Source organism: Citrus clementina, unplaced genomic scaffold (genome assembly GCF_000493195.1).
Source record: "Citrus clementina cultivar Clemenules unplaced genomic scaffold, Citrus_clementina_v1.0 scaffold_1, whole genome shotgun sequence".
Taxonomy (NCBI): Eukaryota; Viridiplantae; Streptophyta; class Magnoliopsida; order Sapindales; family Rutaceae; genus Citrus; species Citrus x clementina.
Genome location: NW_006263303.1, coordinates 11112318 through 11132222, shown reverse-complemented (window position 1 = coordinate 11132222; position 19905 = coordinate 11112318). Strand labels below are relative to the sequence as shown.

General features: G+C 33.3%; 1 protein-coding gene and 1 non-coding gene across 2 annotated transcripts; one reads left to right on the top strand and one right to left on the bottom strand.

Moving 5' to 3' along the window:
• Nucleotides 1–1022: 1022 nt before the first annotated feature.
• LOC112095631 lies at nt 1023–1691 on the bottom strand. The gene has a single exon (XM_024177737.1). It carries the CDS (start codon nt 1689–1691, stop codon nt 1023–1025), a length of 669 nt encoding a protein of 222 aa, XP_024033505.1.
• Nucleotides 1692–2404: 713 nt separating this feature from the next.
• On the top strand, nt 2405–2511 carry LOC112095953. The gene has a single exon (XR_002904113.1). It is a non-coding gene; the product is annotated as a small nucleolar RNA R71 (small nucleolar RNA).
• The last annotated feature ends 17394 nt before the right edge of the window (nt 2512–19905 follow it).

Genomic DNA, 19905 nt, shown 5'->3' with positions numbered 1-19905 from the left:
ATTACCCTTAACAACAGTTTGTAGACGGACATAACTAAAAAAAACTAAAATTGTTAGTTATTTTACCCTCTTTAAATTATTGATATTTCCTTAAAGTTCCTACAAGAAAGATAAAATTAAAAACTTAAAAAATCCTCTTTAAATTATTGATATTTCCTTAAAATTCCTACAAGAAAGATAAAATTAAAAACTTGAAAATGAAATAGTCATAATCTTTACCTATGATATTGTAAATCTTTGGAATTGACAAGGATAAAATTGTCAAAAAATAGGATTTATGCTTTTCGCGCTAACAATTTTAGTTTTTTTTTTAGTTATGTCAGTCTACAAACTGTTGTTAAGGGCAATATTGTCTTTGCACAGTCCACTAACGGTCAATGTTAAAATTAATTGACGGTAGGGGGTTTTTTACAAATAAACAAATTCTCGTCATCTACTTGCAACAAGCTCAAACCTCAGGGGAGGTTTTTAAAAATTACCCTATCCAAATAAGATCTTGCTTCCAAAAGAGAAGGCAGTGGTGTTGCGGGATGGGGTGGTGGTGGAGCTGGGTGTTGCGCAGCGAAGGACGATGGCCTAGTGTGGAGTGCTGTGTTCGTGAGAGAGCATAAAGAAAGAGAAAGTTGAGGGAAGGAGAAAGATCTATTGCAAACCCGTATAAACCCGTGGGGGAGGGGGGGTCGGGTTTAGTTTATGCGGGTGTTACCGCATTATAAATTTTAGTTAATGCAATGAGCTGTAACTGCCAAACATGAGATTGTATAATTCTAATGCAATGCGGAGTCCTTATCCTATATATTACTGCGTGCCAAACATGCCCTAAATGCATTACCCATTTTTCTATCCATCGTGTCTTCTTGGAAACATTCTTTGAGTTTAGTTGGATACTTGATAGGTCTGTACACATTGAAAATGGTTTGCTCATTTTGAACTCTTAAAATCAATTTCCCTTCCTGAGCATCAATCAAAGCTCTTCCTGTAGCTAAGAATGGTCAGCCTAGAATAAGAGGTAACTCTATATCTTAAGCCATATCCAAGACAATAAAATCTGCAGGGAATATAAACTTGTCAACCTTCACAAGCACGTCCTCAACTATGCCCCTTGGATACTTTATAGATCTATCTGCCAATTGGAGGGTAACAGTTGTTGCCTTAGGTTCACCCAAACCTAATTTCTTAAAAACAGAAAAAGGCATCAAATTAATGCTTGCACCTAAATCACACAAAACTTTATCAAAATAAGTATTTCCAATAGTGCATGGAATATTAAAACTTCTTGGATCTTTCAGTTTTGGTGGCAATTTATTTTGCAAGATGGCGGTGCAATCCTCAGTCAACATTACAATTTCATGCTCCTCAAATTTCCTCTTGTTGGACAATATTTCCTTCATAAATTTGGCATAAAGCAGCGTTTGTTCCAAAGCATCTGCAAAAGGAATGTTAATAAGTAATTTCTTAAACAAATCAAGAAATTTTAAAAATTGCTTATCTATGTTATTTTTTCGAAGACGCTGAGGAAAAGGGATTGGAGGAACATAGGCCTTGACTGGTGCTGCTGGTTTAGGTTGTGGTATTTCTAAATTTGTTGCCTTTGAAACCTTGGTGGTGTCTTCAGCTTGTTCTTCATAAACTTTCTTTGCTTCTTTTTTGCGGCTCATCAAATTGTTTATCACTCCAAAGTATAATTGCATTAACTTGCTCTTTTGGATTTGTCTCGGTGTTGCTTGGCGGAGAGCCTTGTTGTCTACTGGATAGCAAGTTTGCAATATGACCCACTTGTACCTCGAGGTTCCGAATTGATGCAGCTTGATTTTGAAAAGTTGTCTCTATTTTGGTCATGAATTGAGACATATTTGTTGTAAGCTGGGTAAGAGCATCTTCTAAGTTTGACTTCTTTTCTTGTGGTTGGAACCCTGGAGGTTGTGCCAATGCATTCTGAGTGTTGTTCCATGATAGATTTGGATGGTTTCTCCAGCTTAGATTATAGGTATTGGAATATAGGTTATTTTATTGTCTCTGGAAGTTCAACACATGATGAGCTTGTTCAGTTAATGATGGTGCAAAAGGACTTCCAACTTGGCAATTGACGCTAGTATGATTCCCTCCACATAATTCACACACTTGCGGTTGAGTTTGAATATTTAGATTCTCCAACTTGTTACGAATAGCAGTTATCTGTTCGTATAAAGCAGTGACCACATCAACATTATGAACTCCTGTAGCTCTCTTTGATGTTGGTCGCTCTGAAGACCACTAATAATTATTAGAGGCCATCTCCTCCAATAATTCATAAACTGCTTCTGGAGTTTTTCCCATTAATGTTCCTCCCACTGCAGCATCAATCATTGTTCTGGTATTGGATCCCAAACCATTGTGAAATTTTTTTCCTGGAAGCCAAAATGGTAGACCATGATGTGTGCATTTTCTTAGTAGGTCTTTGTATCTCTCCCACGCTTCATATAATGATTCCATCTCGAACTGAGCAAAGGTTGTGATGTCATTCCTCAACTTGACTGTTTTTGCTTGAGGAAAGTACTTTGCTAAGCACTTCTGCGCTAAACCATCCCATGTAGTGATTGTTCCAGCAGGGAGTGAGTTCAACCACTCTTTTGCTTTATCCCTCAGTGAAAACGGAAAGAGCCTTAACCTGATAGCATTGTCTGAAACACCAGTTTGTTTAAATGTGTCACAAATTTCCAAGAAATTTGCAATATGAGCATTTGGATCATCATTTGGCATCCTAGCAAATTGTACTGACGTCTAAATCATCTGGATTATGGCTGGCTTAATTTCAAAATTATTGGCTTGAACGGCAGGGCGTGCAATGCTTGAGCGAGCACCATTAACTGTAGGAACAACATAGTCTCTTAAAGGTCTCGCATCCTCATTTCTGTGTAATGCTTCGTCAGCCATGATTAGTTGTTGCTCATGTAAAGCTTCTCTCCTTTCTCTATTAAGCCTTCTACAAGTGCGTTCAATTTCTGGATCAAAAGGCAATAAATCAAAACTTCTTGAACGTCTCATAAAATTAAACAAGAAAACAAAAATTCAAATAAAAACAATAAAAACAAAATTCAAATTAAACTAAGGTTAGTTGGTATCGATACTAATCCAAACAATCCCCGGCAATGTCGCCAAAAACTTGATGCGTAAATTGGCAATTGTACTAGCCAGCACAAGTATTATAATGAAGAGTAGAGTATCGTCCCACAGAGATTGTATATCCTATTAGTTACCAAAATTATTCTAACCATAATTTATTTGAACAATCGAATAAGCGAATTTAGATTAAAAATTAAAATAAATTAAATTATCTAAAAATTAAATAAAGATGCAGGCAGTAATAGAAATCACCAAGAGATTAAGACATTAGGACATTCGATTTCACCATAATCAATCCAATTTAATCCTCTATCTATGTTATTAAAGTTTATTACCCACGTTAACAGTGAATTTCCCTAGTCTATTCAATATCCTCTCTCGAGTAATATCAAAAATACATTCACATATTAACCCACTATATCTCTATGTGAATTTAAATATACAAAGATTCATTAAGCTCTATGGAAATTCTTAGAAAAATTGCACGAATCACGTTGGCACATCTCTGCCTTTCGTTCAATTCATGGCATAAATTACACAGAGCAAAAATATATAAATCTCCTCTTGGTCTCATTATGTATCCTCAAATCATTTAAATATTGGCCAGATATTTAAAAGCATTAAGCACAATAATGAATACTCAACCATGGAATAATAAATTAAAAATAACACAAATTTATGGAATTAAATCTTCATAGTTAGGCTACATCGTAGACCTAGTAAAATAAATTAGTTCATGGGAATATAAAGAGAATCCAATAATTTAATTGGGAATATTCAAACAAGATAATAGAGACAAGGGAAAGAAAAACTCAAGAATTAAGCTTAGTGTCTTCTTCCTCCTCCAAATTGCTCCTGCTGCTCTCGGTTTTGCGTAAGACTTGCTGCTGCTGTTCTTCTTTTTTTTTCCCTTCTTGGCTCCAATTTCGTGCGGCTGCTCTCCTGTCTTAATCCCGTCCTCCGTTACTTCCGCTTGGCCCTTTTATATTGCTTCAATTGTGGCCTTTAAATCCTTATATAGAAAGAATTAAAAACAAAAGCCAAGCCGCCTTATTCTTTCATGCATGCACGTGACTTGTTCAATTAATAAGCTAATAAAAATTTGGCCAAAGCCCATCACAAGAATGCTTTCTTCTTTTAATTCGTTCTTCATATGATTTGCCTTATTAATTAACTTATTTCCAATGTTAAGTCTTCTCGTCTTCACGTGAACTTCAATTAGGCCTTGGCTGCTTCGATTTTTTTGCATTTTAACTCCCATTACTTTCCTTAAATCTCCAATTAATTTCTTCTTTAAGCTCTTCTTACTTGAATATTCTGATTTAATTCCTCTTTATTCCCAAAATGCACCTAAAATAATAAAATATAAAAATTAAGATAAAATTAACATAATAAAATATAATTTAACCTAAAATTAATTTAAAACAAATATATAAATAATATATAAATTACTAGCACATCAAAGATCCAACAATACTGGATTAAAAATCCAACGCCTACACCAAGGCCCGAAGACAATCAATGGCATAAATTCAATACATTGCTTGTAACTGTCCTTGCGAAAAGAATTCAGAGTGATTGGGAAGCTCTTCACAATGGGGACGACATAATAACTATTTTTTCCATCTGGTTTCCTTACCCTGAATTGCTGAAGGCAATACATGAACAGGAAGTCCTACAACATGAAATAATGATTTGCTCTGATGATACAGTTGAGTACACTACAACCTTGCAAACACTGAAGAATTCTAAAACTAAAGTAGAAATGAAAGTAAGATAAAAGACTTGCCGACGCACCAACATAATGCTTCCTTTAAGACTAGTCCCTTCAGGGATAGACCTGATTTCGCCGTGGTAAAGAGTAAAGGTAACACTAGGAGGGAGGTTTAAAGCTTGGCAGAGCTTGTCATATGACAAACGCTCATAACCAGGTGTAACCATTTTCAAAAACACTGAAGAAACAGACAATGAGTTCAAAGGGGAGGGAAAATTGAAATCAGATGCAATCAATAAAGAAGATAAAGAAGATAAAGGAACAGTGGACAGGTCGAAATCCCTCTATATAAGAAACAAAGAGATGTAACAAATTCCCAGAGAGAGATGAAAACAAATTCCCATAAAAGTGGAGGAAAAGTTGAAGTGGCAACAGTTAAAATTCAAAACGTAACTGATAAGTTGATGTCAAATCTGTTGGGAAAAATCAGGTTTTTAAATTTTTATAAAACCTTTTGAAGATCGCTCTCATATAATATATAAGAATTCGTATTCTAGAAATCGTACCTTGAAAATCCGAGTTGGCTTTTTCCGCTGAAGTGTTTTAGGCTCCTAGATCACGATACGCCACCACCACTCCTGTTAGATCATGATCCGTCACCACCACGCTTGTTAGATCACGAACAGTCTCCAATGATCTTCCAGGTTATGACTCAGGTTCGATCTGCACTTGACGTGTGGGCGCCTTTATCACTACCAAATCAACTAGCACGAGAAAATTTTTCTCTCAACAATGGAGAGAAAAATTTTATTCTCTGATCTGTATCAAGTGGCTTCATCTTTTTTTCTGTTGAGAAAAATAAGCCTTATATATCTCCCTTTAGTGAAAACCCTAGGCTCCAAAATAATGCCCTAAATAAAACTCACGTTTATTTACTTTTTCAATAGGGGACCCATCTTGTAAAATAACATAAGGCCCCTTATACAAAAGCTAATTAAATGAAGCCTCCCACTAAATGATATATTTAGGCTTTTGACCCAAATAGCTAGTTATCTTACTTATTAGTCCAGTAGTGGTGCAGTCAATTAAATGAGCTAACCCGGGGATCATTTGGGAACATACAATAGTGGCTACAATAATTAGGCCTGTAATTAAACTAGCCCAATTATTTAATTCCAAATCTACTCCACTAAAAGATTGGAACTGACTTCCATAATTGTATGCTCAAATAATAATTCGTCCCAAGCCACATTGATTTCTTTACTGCACAATCCTTTGTACCACATCGTTAATTAAATTGATATCTCAACTGTCCAATCAATTTAATAACATCTTATTCCTTGATCCTTACTGGTTTTCTCTAATAATCATTTTCAACATACTAAATATGTTGACACACTCTGGCCAGAGAATTCTATGATCAAGTGCCGAAAACCCATCAAGAGATGTGTTGTACAAATTCTATATTGTTAATCCATAACTCCAATACTCATAATTGCTCCCACCAAGATGCCGGGTAATCTTGACCACAAGGATGTGTCGTGCCCATTGGTAACTCAAATGGAATAACAATTACAACCATGAAATCATAATTAACTCAAGATTAAGATTACAGTAAAATCAACGCCTATGAGATTTAATAAGTCCGACAGTTATTACAAAGTTAATTAAATCTCATATGTGATCCTGTTCAATGTAGTCGTACTACATTAATAAATTCATACATGATTAAGACAAATCATTCAATGAATTTATTACAGTCTATACCTAAATAAAGTGCCCAACTTTATTTATCAACTGCGAACTAAATTTATTTAATCATAAGATAACTTGTATTTATGTCTTCTGTGAATCCACATGGTGATCACATAAATACATATAATATGATTAAATAGACTTTAATACAAATATTAATGCAATTAAGATATTTGAATAAAATACCTCATTTATTTTATTAATCAGAAAATTTGTTTATTACAATTAAATAAACACATATGCTTTTAAAGAGCATATTTTCCCAACAAAATCAACATTAAATGGTGCGAAACTAACAAACAATAAACAGAGGCATACTCAGAGGTAAGCAAAATGACTGTGGCAAACCCCACAACAGGTAATTTCTGTGTAAATAAGAAACGAATGTTTATGTATTGCTAAGTGAAACAACAGCTATATCCTACACATACGTGTCATAATAGATTAATTTCAGTATAGAATAAGTTAAAGGAGGAGTGGTGTAAGTGTTAGAAAATATAGCTACTTACACCGCACCATATATCCCTTAAAATTTATTAATTTAAACATCAGGTACATTTCATATTGATTCCAGATTAAAGATCGATACAACCCGAATTTAAGTGTAGAATACATTAAAGGGGGAATGGTGTAAGTGCTAGAAAATATAGCCACTTATACTGCACTTCGTATTTTTTAAAATTTGTTAATTTAAACATTAGGTGCATTTTATATTGATTCTGGATTAAAGATTGGTATAACCTGACTCACATTGGATTACAAGTCAATATTGGAAGAAATTTACAGGTAAACCCAAATTTGAGATTAATGGTTATCAGATGATTCAGATAAAAATCCCAGAGGAAGCAAATGACAATCAACCCAGAAAAGTTAATAAGTGACAAGATATGGTTACTAACAAAACTAGGTGTTGAGACTTTGAACACAAAGAAAAACGGTTATGAAGCCTAATGGCCTTACTCAAGCAAAGAGAATGAATGGCAAGGATTCAGATCTAAAAAATATTTTCCCATCTATCAGTCATTTCTTAGTCTATAAATAGGAGCCAAAAGATCGAAGAACGAACTTTTGGGGCCAATTCCAAAATTTAGTCAAGAGAGGATATAGATCTAAATTAGTTTTCAAAATCTCCGATTCTTCGAACTTTTGGGGCCAATTCCAAAATTTAGTCAAGAGAGGATATAGATCTAAATTAGTTTTCAAAATCTCCGAACACCGACTTCAGAGCTCAATCTAGAGTACTCAAGAGGAATCAGGTGTATATCATTCTTAATTACTATATTTCGAATTATCTTGCATCTCATGAGTGGAGGTTTTAAAGCCTTCTTCAACGTCAAAAGCTTTCCAATTAAACTAGTTGTCATCATAGAATCTCCCTTTCATTACATCTCATCCGGAACCACCACTGTAGCAACCCTTTCCTTCAAAGAAAGTGAACCACAAAACAAAAAAAATCTAACTTATCCATAACAACAACAAAGTATATGGAAGACCGAAGAAGAAGAAACAAAACACGAACCTAAAACTGAAAACAGAGCATGAAGACTCACTAAACTCCCACACTATCAGCCTTAGACAAAGAGGAGGTTTTGTGAGGTGAATAAAGTTATTGATATTTATTTCACAAATTTTGTTTCATTTACTTCACATTATAATTTTAAAAACTTATATATATTAAAGTAACTTTACAACTTTTAATAAAAGCTCTCATTGATTACCAAATAAATAATTTGTTAAAGGGTAATTTTTAATTGAGTCATTATTTGTAGAAAAAATTTCTAAGACCAAAAGTTTATAAAATAAATCAATTAAATTCCTCCAAGCACAAATTTCTGTCATCCAAGTCCTTAACTTAATTTCTCTGTTAAAAATATTAACAACATTGAGGACATTTTAGTCAAATAAAACAATTAAGCACCCTCTCATTCTTTATTTTTGACAGGTGACAATAGGTCAAGTAACCTAAGTTAATGTTCTTTCGGGAAAAAAAAAAAAGGTTAGTTAATGTGCAATCAACCAATATCACTTCATCAACTGCACATGTTTGATTTCTTTTTATGCAAGTAGATTTCTTTTATATATATTTATTATGTTCTCAAATGAATTAATAACTTGGTGATCCTAGTGATGTGTAGGCAACCAATAGGACATCACTAGCTATACATGTTTGATTTGATCGTGGAATTCTATCAGATAAATTGATTCATGGTTTTTAATTAAAAGAAATTGAAGTTTTTTTTTCCTTTCATTTTTTAACAGCATGGAACTAGCCCACAATCTTAAGAAGTAATTGATTCATTGCTTTTAATTAAAAGAAATTAAAGTCTTTTTTTCTTTTCATTTTTGGACAGCGTCGAACTAGCCCACAATCTTAAGAAGTAGATGTCAATGAACAAGCAATTTGCAATAGTTCTGAACAAGCCAGTTAGGCTTCAATCAATGTCACTCAACTAGTGGGATGGCATACACAACTTTTGTGGATTGTACCTCAACCTCAAAATGAAGAACTTGTCATTGTTAACAAGGAGTAGGATAGTACAATATTCACCTTGGGTTGGCATTTAATTCTTCATTATAGAACCTAGAAGACAATTAGCTATTTCTTGTGCTTAAATTTCAGTTTACCTTATATATTGTCAATGTGTTTGTTAGTTTCAATTTAATTGACTTTCATACTTTTAGTTTCATTTTTAGACTGAATGCTATTGTGGTTTATCTAATATTACATTCAATACATTTCATCATATTTTTATAGATGTGATGGAATTATATGGATAGCAAATTACATTTCATGTGTAATTCCAAGAGTTATGATGGTTATGTTTTATAATTGTGCTCTTTATATTTGAATTAGTTCATAAAAACTGACTAAATATTTTGTTTAAATTGCTGCAGAATATTGTTCCTAGTTACTCAAAATGGTGAATAGGTTGTTAGACTTGAAACAAAAAAAGAATTCCCAAGGGTAAAATTGTACTTTAAATAATTGATATGATATATGGGGATATAGTTATCTTTTATGTTTTAAATAAAATTTTCACTAACTTTTATAACGGAAGAATTGGGTGAAGGACTTGAATGACATAAATTTGTATTTGAAAGGATTTAATTGATTCACTTTCTAAACTTCTGGTCTTTGAATTTTTTTTTTATAAAATAAGGACTCAATTAAAAATTACCCTTAATTAAAGTAAAAAAATTATTAATAAAAATTATACTTGAATAAACTCTATTTAAAAAGCTATATCTATTAGGACCTAAGCTTAATCAACTAAAATATGAAAATTTAGCGAAGAAATAAATATCATGTGAAAGGTACTTGACCTTTGCACAAATGCCATGTGTCTAGGCTTGGCATTGTTTGATTGGTTGGTGAATTCTATAAATAGAGAGCCCTCCTCTTCTAAACCTTAGACAATTTGAAGGAGAGAATTCTCTTATTTAATAATAATATTTCTAAGTATAATTTACATTTACATACTTCCTTAATTTATGTAGTTGTGTTATATATTCAGATCTGAATTGCGTCCCAAATAATTGCATTAGAAGTCCAATTTAGAAAAATTCATATAAACTACCCTCTTAATAGATGGAAAGACTTAAACGTTGTCCTTGAGAATAATAAGAGGGTATATCCTAAACTAAAAATAATAATTTACAAATGATTAACAATTAAATTCATAAATAAGAAGCGGTAGCTACAGTGGCCAACCCCACCTCACCCAACAAAATCCAAGTAATCAGCCCACTTTCACAATTAAGTCATATATTACACAAATATTATATAACCTACCCTTTAGTTACAAAAATGATTGATTATGAATATTTAATTACATATCTCGGTATTATATTTTGGGAAATTATCATTCATATACCCTATAGATGCTCTGTTATAAAAAAATACTACAACACTTTGATGGTGTATCAATCGTCCACCCTAAGTTGACAAAATGTATCTGCCGTCCACCAAACTGTTACTTGCTGTTTAAATAGGATAACGCCAGAGGGGTAATTTGGTCTTTTTATATGATGCAAGTGATAATTTAAGGGTATACAAGTGATAATAAAAGAATTTAAGGGTATACAAGTGATAATTTTCAAGGGTAAAATCGTCAATTCACTATTATTCCGTTAACTTTCAAACGGCAGCTAACGGTTTGGTGGTCGGCAGATAACTTTTGTCAATTTATGGTGGACGATTGATACACCCTCAAAGTATTGTAGTATTTTTGATAACAGAGCATCTATAGGGTATACGAATGATAATATCTCTTATATTTTTATGAAACAAATTTCAAATCTACTGTCTCACGAAATATGTGCGAGCTATTTTAACTTTAAAAATTTGGCTCAATTTGTTAGTTAACAAATGCATTAAATAATAGAGTTGATTTGAGGCATACACAGTCCCTATTATCAGTGGCAAATCAAGAAAAATGATCAAATGAGGACTAAATTATATAATGACAAGATGTGAAAACTAAACTTTTGTAGGTTAATGAATTTATAGATGTTATTTTAAAAAATTCTAATGAGGGTTAAATTAAATAATTGTAAAACCACAAATATGTGCTACTATAGATTTTTATTTTGTAGTTAAAGTGTGGGTTTTTATAATTTTTAAAATTAAAGTTTAAGAGTGATGATATTTGAACCCCTTTTATTCTCTTAACAACCCACATTTCTTAATTAACCCATCATTAACTTTAAAATATGTTTTCTTTCCCAACATAATCTCCATAATTTTAAAATTGCTCTTCTTATTAGTTTTATCATTTTTCATTCACCCCACCTTTTTAACTTTTAAAACTGTTCAATTATGCTAGGCTCAAAATCTAGATTCAATCAATTGCTTGAAAAGATTGGAATTGTTGGAGAGGAATCCAAGCAAAAGCCATAATCCAAGACGAAAATGTAGAATCGAGTATTCCAAAATGGTGTTAATAGGTTCCTAGGCTTTTTGTTTGGGGTTCTTGAATCTAAACGTGTGATTAGAGAGATTTGATTTGATATGGATTTTTCTAAAAAAACAAATGGTTCTAGTTATTGAAAGAGTGAGAAAGATACAATATTCTATTATTCAGTTACTGTTTTATTGTGTTATGAGATTCTTCCAACTAATTAAATTCCAACATTCACTAATGCAGCAATTCTTAGGATCAAAGAGGTCGAGCCAAAAAAAGAAACAAAACTCTTGAAGTTTTATTCAGTTTTTTCTCCTATAAAAAATTAACCCTTCAATTGAGTTCTTCTTATGCAAAGAAAACAAGAAAATAAGCTAATAAAGGAAACAACTAAATAAGGAAACAACTAGCTAAAATCAAGGCAAATCACTCTTAAAGGGAAAATCCCGTAACATTTCCCCCTCTGTTCAAGAAGCCTTGTCCTCAAGGCTTGAAGTCTGGAAATTTCTACTGAATAATGTAAGCATCTTCCCATGTAACATCCTCAGGAAAAGAATTAGTCTAGTGAATCAACCATTGAGCTACAAGCTTGTTGTTCCTCTTAAGCATACGTCTCTCCAACAATGCTAGTGGCTCCAACTGCATCCTCCCATCTTCTTGGATTGTAGGCAACCCCCAATTTCTTCTTCAAGCAAGAAACATGAAAAACTGGATGGATTTTGGAGTGTGAAGGAAGTTATAGCTTCTACGCCACCTGTCCAATCCGTTGAAGCACCTTATAAGGTTCATAGAACTTAGAATCCAACTTTCTGTCTGTCCGAAGAGCTGGAGAAGCATGTTTGAAAGGCTGCAGCCGAAGATAAACCCAATCATTTACTTCAAATTCCCTATCTATTTGATGCTTATCCGCCATTTTTTTTTCAATTTTTTTTTAGCTTGATGCAAGTTCTCCTTGAGAAGGCGAATCATTGAGTCTCTGTCTCTTAAAGCTTGGTCCACAGATGCTACGAAAATCTCACTGGGAATGTAAGTAGTATAAGTATGAGGCTCCTAGCTATAGAAAACCTCAAATGAGGTCATCTTAAAAGAGAAATGAAGTGAAGTGTTGTACCACCACTCAGCAAGCGGCAACCATTTACTCCACTCCTTTGGTCTGTTTCCAGTAATGCACCTCAAGTATTGCTCCAAACACTTATTAACTATTTCAATTTGGCCATCTGTCTGTAGATGATAAGATGTGCTCATAAGTAATTGAGTACCCTGTAGAGTGAAAAGATGTTTCCAGAATTGACTTGTGAAGATTTAATCTTGATCGCTTATTATGGTTCCTTTACTGTGTAGGGGTGTGCTAATGCCAATAAGTGAGCATATTTGCTTAACCTATCAACCACCACCATAATAACCTTCTTGCCATGAGATTTCGGAAGGCCTTCTATAAAATCCATAGAAATGTCAGACCAAATGAGTTATGGTATTGGCAACGGCTGTAAAAGTCCTGGAGAAGCTATAGTTTTAGCCTTATTTCTCTGGCATGTGTCACACTCAGCTACAAATTTACAAACTTCTCTTCTCATCTTCTTCCAATAAAAGGCTCTCTATACTTTTTCTAATGTTTTCTTCACCCCCAAATGTCCACCCTCTACTCCACCATGAGCTTCTTGCAATATCGTCTTTTTTTATTTTAGATTGATCTCCTAGCCATAGCCTTCCTTTGTACCTCAGCTGATTATCTTTCCAAGTAAACTTAGAGTGTAAATTCCGATCCAGTTGAATCTCATGGATGAGTTTTTGTATGTTCTCATATTTCTTCCTAACCAATAGCACAGGTGAAGAGAAAGGACTCACACTTTTTCCAAATTATGCCATTTTTGAGCATCTCTTGTACTAGTTTTTCGAGCATCTCTTGTACTAGTTTTTTAATCTCACTTTTCTGCATGTAAGGGTACCTATATGGACGTATATTGGGTGGTGTAGATCCAGGTTCAAGGGGGATTTTATAGTCATGTTCCCTTTGAGGAGGTAACCCCTTCGACTCCTCAAAAACCTTCCTATAATGATGCAACACTTGCTCCAAATCCTCTGGTTCTCTGTTTACTTTTTTTGCTTCCTCATCCTCTACTTGGATAGAAAAAATATGAGCTACTGATGCTTGAGACAAATGTTGAAGTTCCATCTGGATGTGCTTTGGTGAAACCATTTTAGTAGGGCTTGGTGTATCATCTTTCAGTAAAAAATTTCGATCGCCAACAGAAAATTCCATTGTCAACTCCTTGAAGTCCCGTAATACAGGTCCTAACTCAATAAGCCACTGTATTCCGAGAACCATATCTCATCCTCCCAATAGTAAGAGCCTTAAATCAGCTCAGAATTCCTCTCCTTGCATATTCCACTTCAATTGCTGGCAAATATCATCATTAATTACTTTGGTTCCATCTGCCACTGATACAGTCATTGGACTAACATGTTGAATTTTGCAGTTTTTTTTTTTTTGCAACAGTACGGTCAAGGAAGTTGTGAGTACTTCCAGAATCAATGAGTATGGTGATAGCTTTCTTTTTTATGATGCTGCAAATTCTTATAGTTTGGTGAGTGCTAGACCCAAATACTGCAAGAAGGAAAATTTGAGATTCTTCTTTTCCTTCCACTTTGTCAGCTTCATTTGGCTCTTCACCCTCGCTATCTTGGCCTTGTAATAGATAAATATGTTTCTATTTGCGAACATGACCAGGCTTATACTTCTCATTACAACAATAACAAATCTTTTTTTCTTTCCTCTCTCGCATCTCTACTGCAGAAATCCGTTTCACATGTGGTAATCGGCTATTGTCTGACTTTTTCGGCACAAAAGAATTCACTGTACTCACCCTAACTTTGTTAACCCCTTCGGCCTCTTTAAAAATTGCTTCCATAGCTCCTTCTTGTAGCAAGGCTAAACCAATGGCTTGGGTCAGAGTGTTCGGTTGAAACATGGTGACTTGGTTCTTAATGGCATCCTTCAAGCCATTAATGAAACATTGAACAAAGAAATCCTCTGGCAACCCCTTCGTTCCAGCCATCAATGCTTCAAATTGTTCTTGATAGGCTTTCACTATAGTAGTTTGCTTCAACTTGGTTAATTGCCCAACTGGACTATCATAAGCACTAGGACCAAAACGAGCAACAACATCTGTAGAAAAACTCTCCCAATTTATATTCTCATGGCCAGCTTCATACCCTTGAAACCATTCGAGGGCATGTCCCTCCAAATGGATTGACGCCATCTCTACTTTCTGTTCTTGAACAATTCCATTGATGTTGAAAAAACGGTCACACTTGTAAATCCACCCACTAGGATTTTCACCCTCGAATTTGGGAAAATTCAGTTTGGAAAATCGAGTTTGAATAGAATTCCTACCAGTATGATTATTATTCAAACCCCTATTAGTTGAAGTACTTCCCCCGTTGTTGGAATCCCTTGTCTTCGTTGTTATGGATTGGTCAAGTTTCAGGCTTATAGCAGCCATCATCTTAGACAAATTCGATAAAAGAAGGCCGTGTTTTTCTGAGGTCTCCCGCAACTTCTTCAGAGACTCATCCACATGCTTTACTCTTGCGCTCTTGTTCCGTCAACCATATTAGTGTCAAAATCGAGCTCTGATACCAAATCTTAGGATCAAAGAGGTAAAGCCAAAAACAGAAGGAAAACTCTTGATGTTTTATTCAGTTTTTTCTCCTATAAAAAAATTAACCCCTCAATCGAGTTCTTCTTATGCAAAGAAAACAAGAAAATAAGCTAATAAAGAAAACAACTAAATAAGAAAACAGCTAGCTAAAATCAAGGCAAATTACTCTTAAAGGGAAAATCCCATAACAACAATCTCATCATTAGAAGAAATGATTGTTAGGTTAGGCATGGTTGTAAAAATATAAGAAAAAAAAAACAAAGGAGAGATCATAATTGTTGCTCTTACTTGATGAGAACCAAGATGCTAAAGGTTAGCAAGATCCATTGACCATCTATAGAGGTCCAATGACAACGACAAGAACCAAGAAAAAGAAAGAAGCATTAAATAGATTACTTGAACACATTTCAAATTCATGCCTTATTCAAGACACTAATTTGCCCGAATTGAGTATTGAAGATGGTCAATGTTTTGTCAATATTATTCAAGTTTCTAAATTAGATTTAGAGTGACTTGTATGAAGAACAAATAAGGCCTTATCAAATTAGGAAGAAAAATTTGGCGCAATCTTTGTTTCCTAATATGTTCTGAAAACAAGATCTTTTATTTTCTTTTTGCTTTAGGTTATATTTAGCAGTAAGGAAAACTTTATTCCATTAATAAAATTCAATTTTATAAACCCATTGAAGCCTATTGGGAATTTCAAATATGAGTTTCCAATAATAATGAGAGCTTTTCTCTTTGATTCTTTAAAGAATTTTCAGAACTTATCAAGATTTCATCATGTGGTATTTTTTCTTGACTTACAACTCACAATCTTTCACTTCTATTTTGAGTGTAGCATCAACAATAAATTTGTTATACCATTGGTTCTTATCTTTATAGATAAAGGGTCGAGGTTTTTATCTTATGGTTGTTTGGATATAATTAAAATAATACTTGGCAAAGGAACCTCATTGATTGCTGGTTTCATTTATCTTTGTGAGTTCACATCATTACTACAGATGTAGGCAGAAACCAAGGAAGTGTGTGTAAAAGGATTATACTAATGATATGGGTATATTAGGATTATAGAGATATGTTTAGAGATAGAAAATTGTGTTAAAATTTATAATAGGATTAATTGAGTAATCAGGGTTGATAAGAGAAATAAAGACAATCAGATATCAACATTGAAAATTTAAATTTACGAATTTATGGGTTTATGAGCTCTTTTTATACATTTTATGGGACTACTTTAATAGATCTAATGTGAGTTAATCAGTAATTTAAGTAATTTTTTCTTTATTGTTTTTTAGCCTTATTGGTGATTAGGTGGGTCTACCTCTACCTATTGTGTGGTGCAGTTGCAAAGTTTTTGTTACACTTTATAAATTGCTGCCTTGAAAATAAATCTTAAATATCTACCTAAATTTATATCAGGTCTTGACATAAATAAAGGATTAGGATCCTATCTTCTGAGTTCTCTGGAACTTTTAAAAATCTTGTGCCACCTATCTTTTATTACTTCTTTTGATTATAATTTAAGATTTAACTACTTTTTATTTTTATAATTTATTAACCATTTAAAAGAAAGTCAACTCATGAGAAGATCCTCATCAAAATCAACATCTCTGTATTGATATCAATGAAACATTACACTTAAAGTCTCATTATTTCATTTCAAAATATAAAATTCAAAGATAACAAATGTATCTGTGAAAAATCTTCTACCAATACAAAAGAACAAGTAACAAAGAGCATATTAAGCTTACACCTAATATTAAAAATAAAAAAAAGGTGCAAGAGCATTCCGATAAGTATTATCTCATGCATAAGAGACTTTAAATCCACAGCTATGTATCCACTATCTAATATACTAAAAAACGGAAATTATCATACTCTTACAAAAGCTAATTTTATCATAAAGAGCAGATCCAGAGTACTCCGGCTAATATTTTCAGTCTAAGCATGCAAGTAGATATTAGATTATGCTTTGCACAAAAAAACCTCTATCTATTTCTTTTAATTCTAACATCTTTATCTACATAGAGAAGCACAATTTGGCAGGAAGATTGACAATTCTGAAAAATAAATATGAACAATTCTAAAAACATGATTTATCACGAGATACTAAGATACAGTAAAAAGCAAATAACACGAACGACTTTCTGTCAACTACAAACATAAGCTGGCAAAGAAGCCAGCTTGAAATGCGAACTCCATTTTAGTATGTTCTAGTGAAAGTAGAATCCTACAAAATGAGTACACATGCTTTTGAAGCATATATTTGACATTATCAAAGCAACGAATAGTCTAAATTATACCATATGCATATTGCAATTATTAATTATACCATATGCATATTGCACTTATCGAAGAAAGTAAGGTCCCATTTATGATTGAAATGCTGTAACTTTTAAGCTACAGTTGCTTAGAAAAAAAAAAACTGTAACTATTAAATAAAAATTAATAATATGTAGTAAATATAAATTTTAAATAATAATTTTGACAAAATTATTAAAAATATAATAAATTTTTCATTATACAAGTGAAAAATTATATCAACATAACTTACAAATTACAGCAAATAATGTTTACCAAACACTTTAATGTTGTAGCTTTTAAGTTACAACTGCCCAACCTCAATCTCAAATGCACCCTAAAATGCTTTAGATGCTGATTTTACCTTTCACCGTCTCAATTAATGATGATGAGGTAATGCAAGGTCTTTGCTAGGAAACCTTCATATTGAATCGTCGAAAAGGATAAAGAACAAAAAAATTAATTCAAGCGACATGAAGCAATACACTTTCCTACTCAGGTTGACACAGCCACACAAGCTCAGACTTGGGAAGTCAGCTCGGTGTCACGGTGTTAAGGGGAAAATCCCATATAAATTTCTTATTCTTTGTCAATAATCCAATATGTAGGAATGAAATGTTATTGTTTCTCACTCAAGCATTAAGATACAGGATCGATTACAAAACGGTATGACCCAGATTTTCTAGAATTTTATGAGGAATTAGAAAATCGTATCATTAGGAAATATATTAACATAAATAGAGCAGTAAGAAAAAAAAATACAAAAATATGTAAACTATAAAAAACAATGAGTCCTCATTCAGAGGAATACTTTATTAAGCTGCAATATTGTAAAATACCCTAGAAGCCAATCTGTCCGTAGTTGCTAGTCGGTTCGACTACTAAAATCTCTGGTTGTGGAATAAAAGTTCTAGAGTTCAAACTTCATTTGCATGAATAAGGTAAGGAGGGGATTGAGTTACCATCATGCTAATTTAAATAAATGAAAAGCAAAAGAGCAACTCCATTGCTACAAAAGAGCAACTCCATTGCTTGCCATTTATAATAAATATCCCTATATTTGCATCATTACATCCCCAGCGCAATAAAGATAATTTGAAGGTCATACACAACCCACCCGCCCACCGTTTTTTGGACAACTTCCTTAACTTCGAAAATAAAACAACTAAAGTGTTTAGTAAAAATTATCTTTTACCCGTCTTTCTCTCACTAATTTTTGACACCTAGTGCTTCCATCCTGGAAGAGCTGTGCTTTTGAAGCCACAATACCTCAATCCAAACATACACTAAGTTCAGCTTGGGGTACAACAAAGCTTCACAGTATAAATCCCCAAGAGAATCCCAAACCTGCTTGCAAGGCCCAGCTATTTTCCTGAAGTGCTGCTGCTACCAACTACCTAGTCCATAAACAAGAAATAAAATGTAAAAGTAGAAGAAAACAAGTGCAAGAACAACGATGAGTGGAAACATGGTAAAGAGTCCCTACCAGAAACTAGTAAAAAGTTGGAAAAAGAAAAAAGATTTTCCTCAATGACACAGTGGAGCCTAGTAATTAGACTTCCATGATGACACCACACTAAACCTCACAGGCACAACTCAATTCTTTTTTTCCTTTCCTTAGTATTTCCTGCAATAATGAAGCACTTCAATTCCAAAACAGAAAGAAAATCTATGGTTAATAACAAGGCATAAAGGAGATCCAACAATCAGTCGCGCCTTGAAGGGGTGAGAACATAATATCACAACATCACTGCTAGTTACAAGAACAGACCTGTACCAGCCCGCAAAAAGTACACAGAAAAGTTTCAAATATGAAGCAAATTAGGGATGGCAATGGGGAGGGGTGGGGAGGGGAGGGGACCAATCTCTCCGTACTCATCTCCGATATTTTGCGTATGTCCCCGTCCCCTCCTCATTTCCGTCAAAATTATTTAAGAGAATCCTCATCTCCTCTCCGAATAATAACAGGGGATTCCCGAGAGTCTCCAATCCCCGAATAACTAATACATTTTTTTTGTTTTCGATTTTGAGTTAATCATATTAAACTAAAAAATTCAAATAAAAGTAAAGTTCGAAATATATCTTACATTAATATCCATTACAAAAGTCACATACATTAAATTAGTAAGTAACGCAGCATGCAAATGATACAAACTATCATGAACAAATTAATAGCCTAATACAAAATTGTTACAAATAAAATCAAATTTATATTCAAAATTAACTTTTTAATGGTGCCGTGGACACTTTATAAATGTGGACTATTTCCTTTACAACACAATAGTTAAGTCGAAGCAAATCAAGATCAAATATTATATTAGATTAGATATTAAAATTGTGATTTGCTGTGGGCAATTATAACATCTAAAAATAAATAAATAAAATAGATTTAAGATAAATAAAACATAGATTTAAGTTTAAAATATTTAATGAATATTAAAATTAAAACAAAAGTTTTGGGCTA

Excerpts from the sequence above, each read along its gene's own strand:
- LOC112095631 (XM_024177737.1), bottom strand. The coding sequence starts at position 1,691 with ATGCAATTATACTTTGGAGTGATAAACAATTTGATGAGCCGCAAAAAA.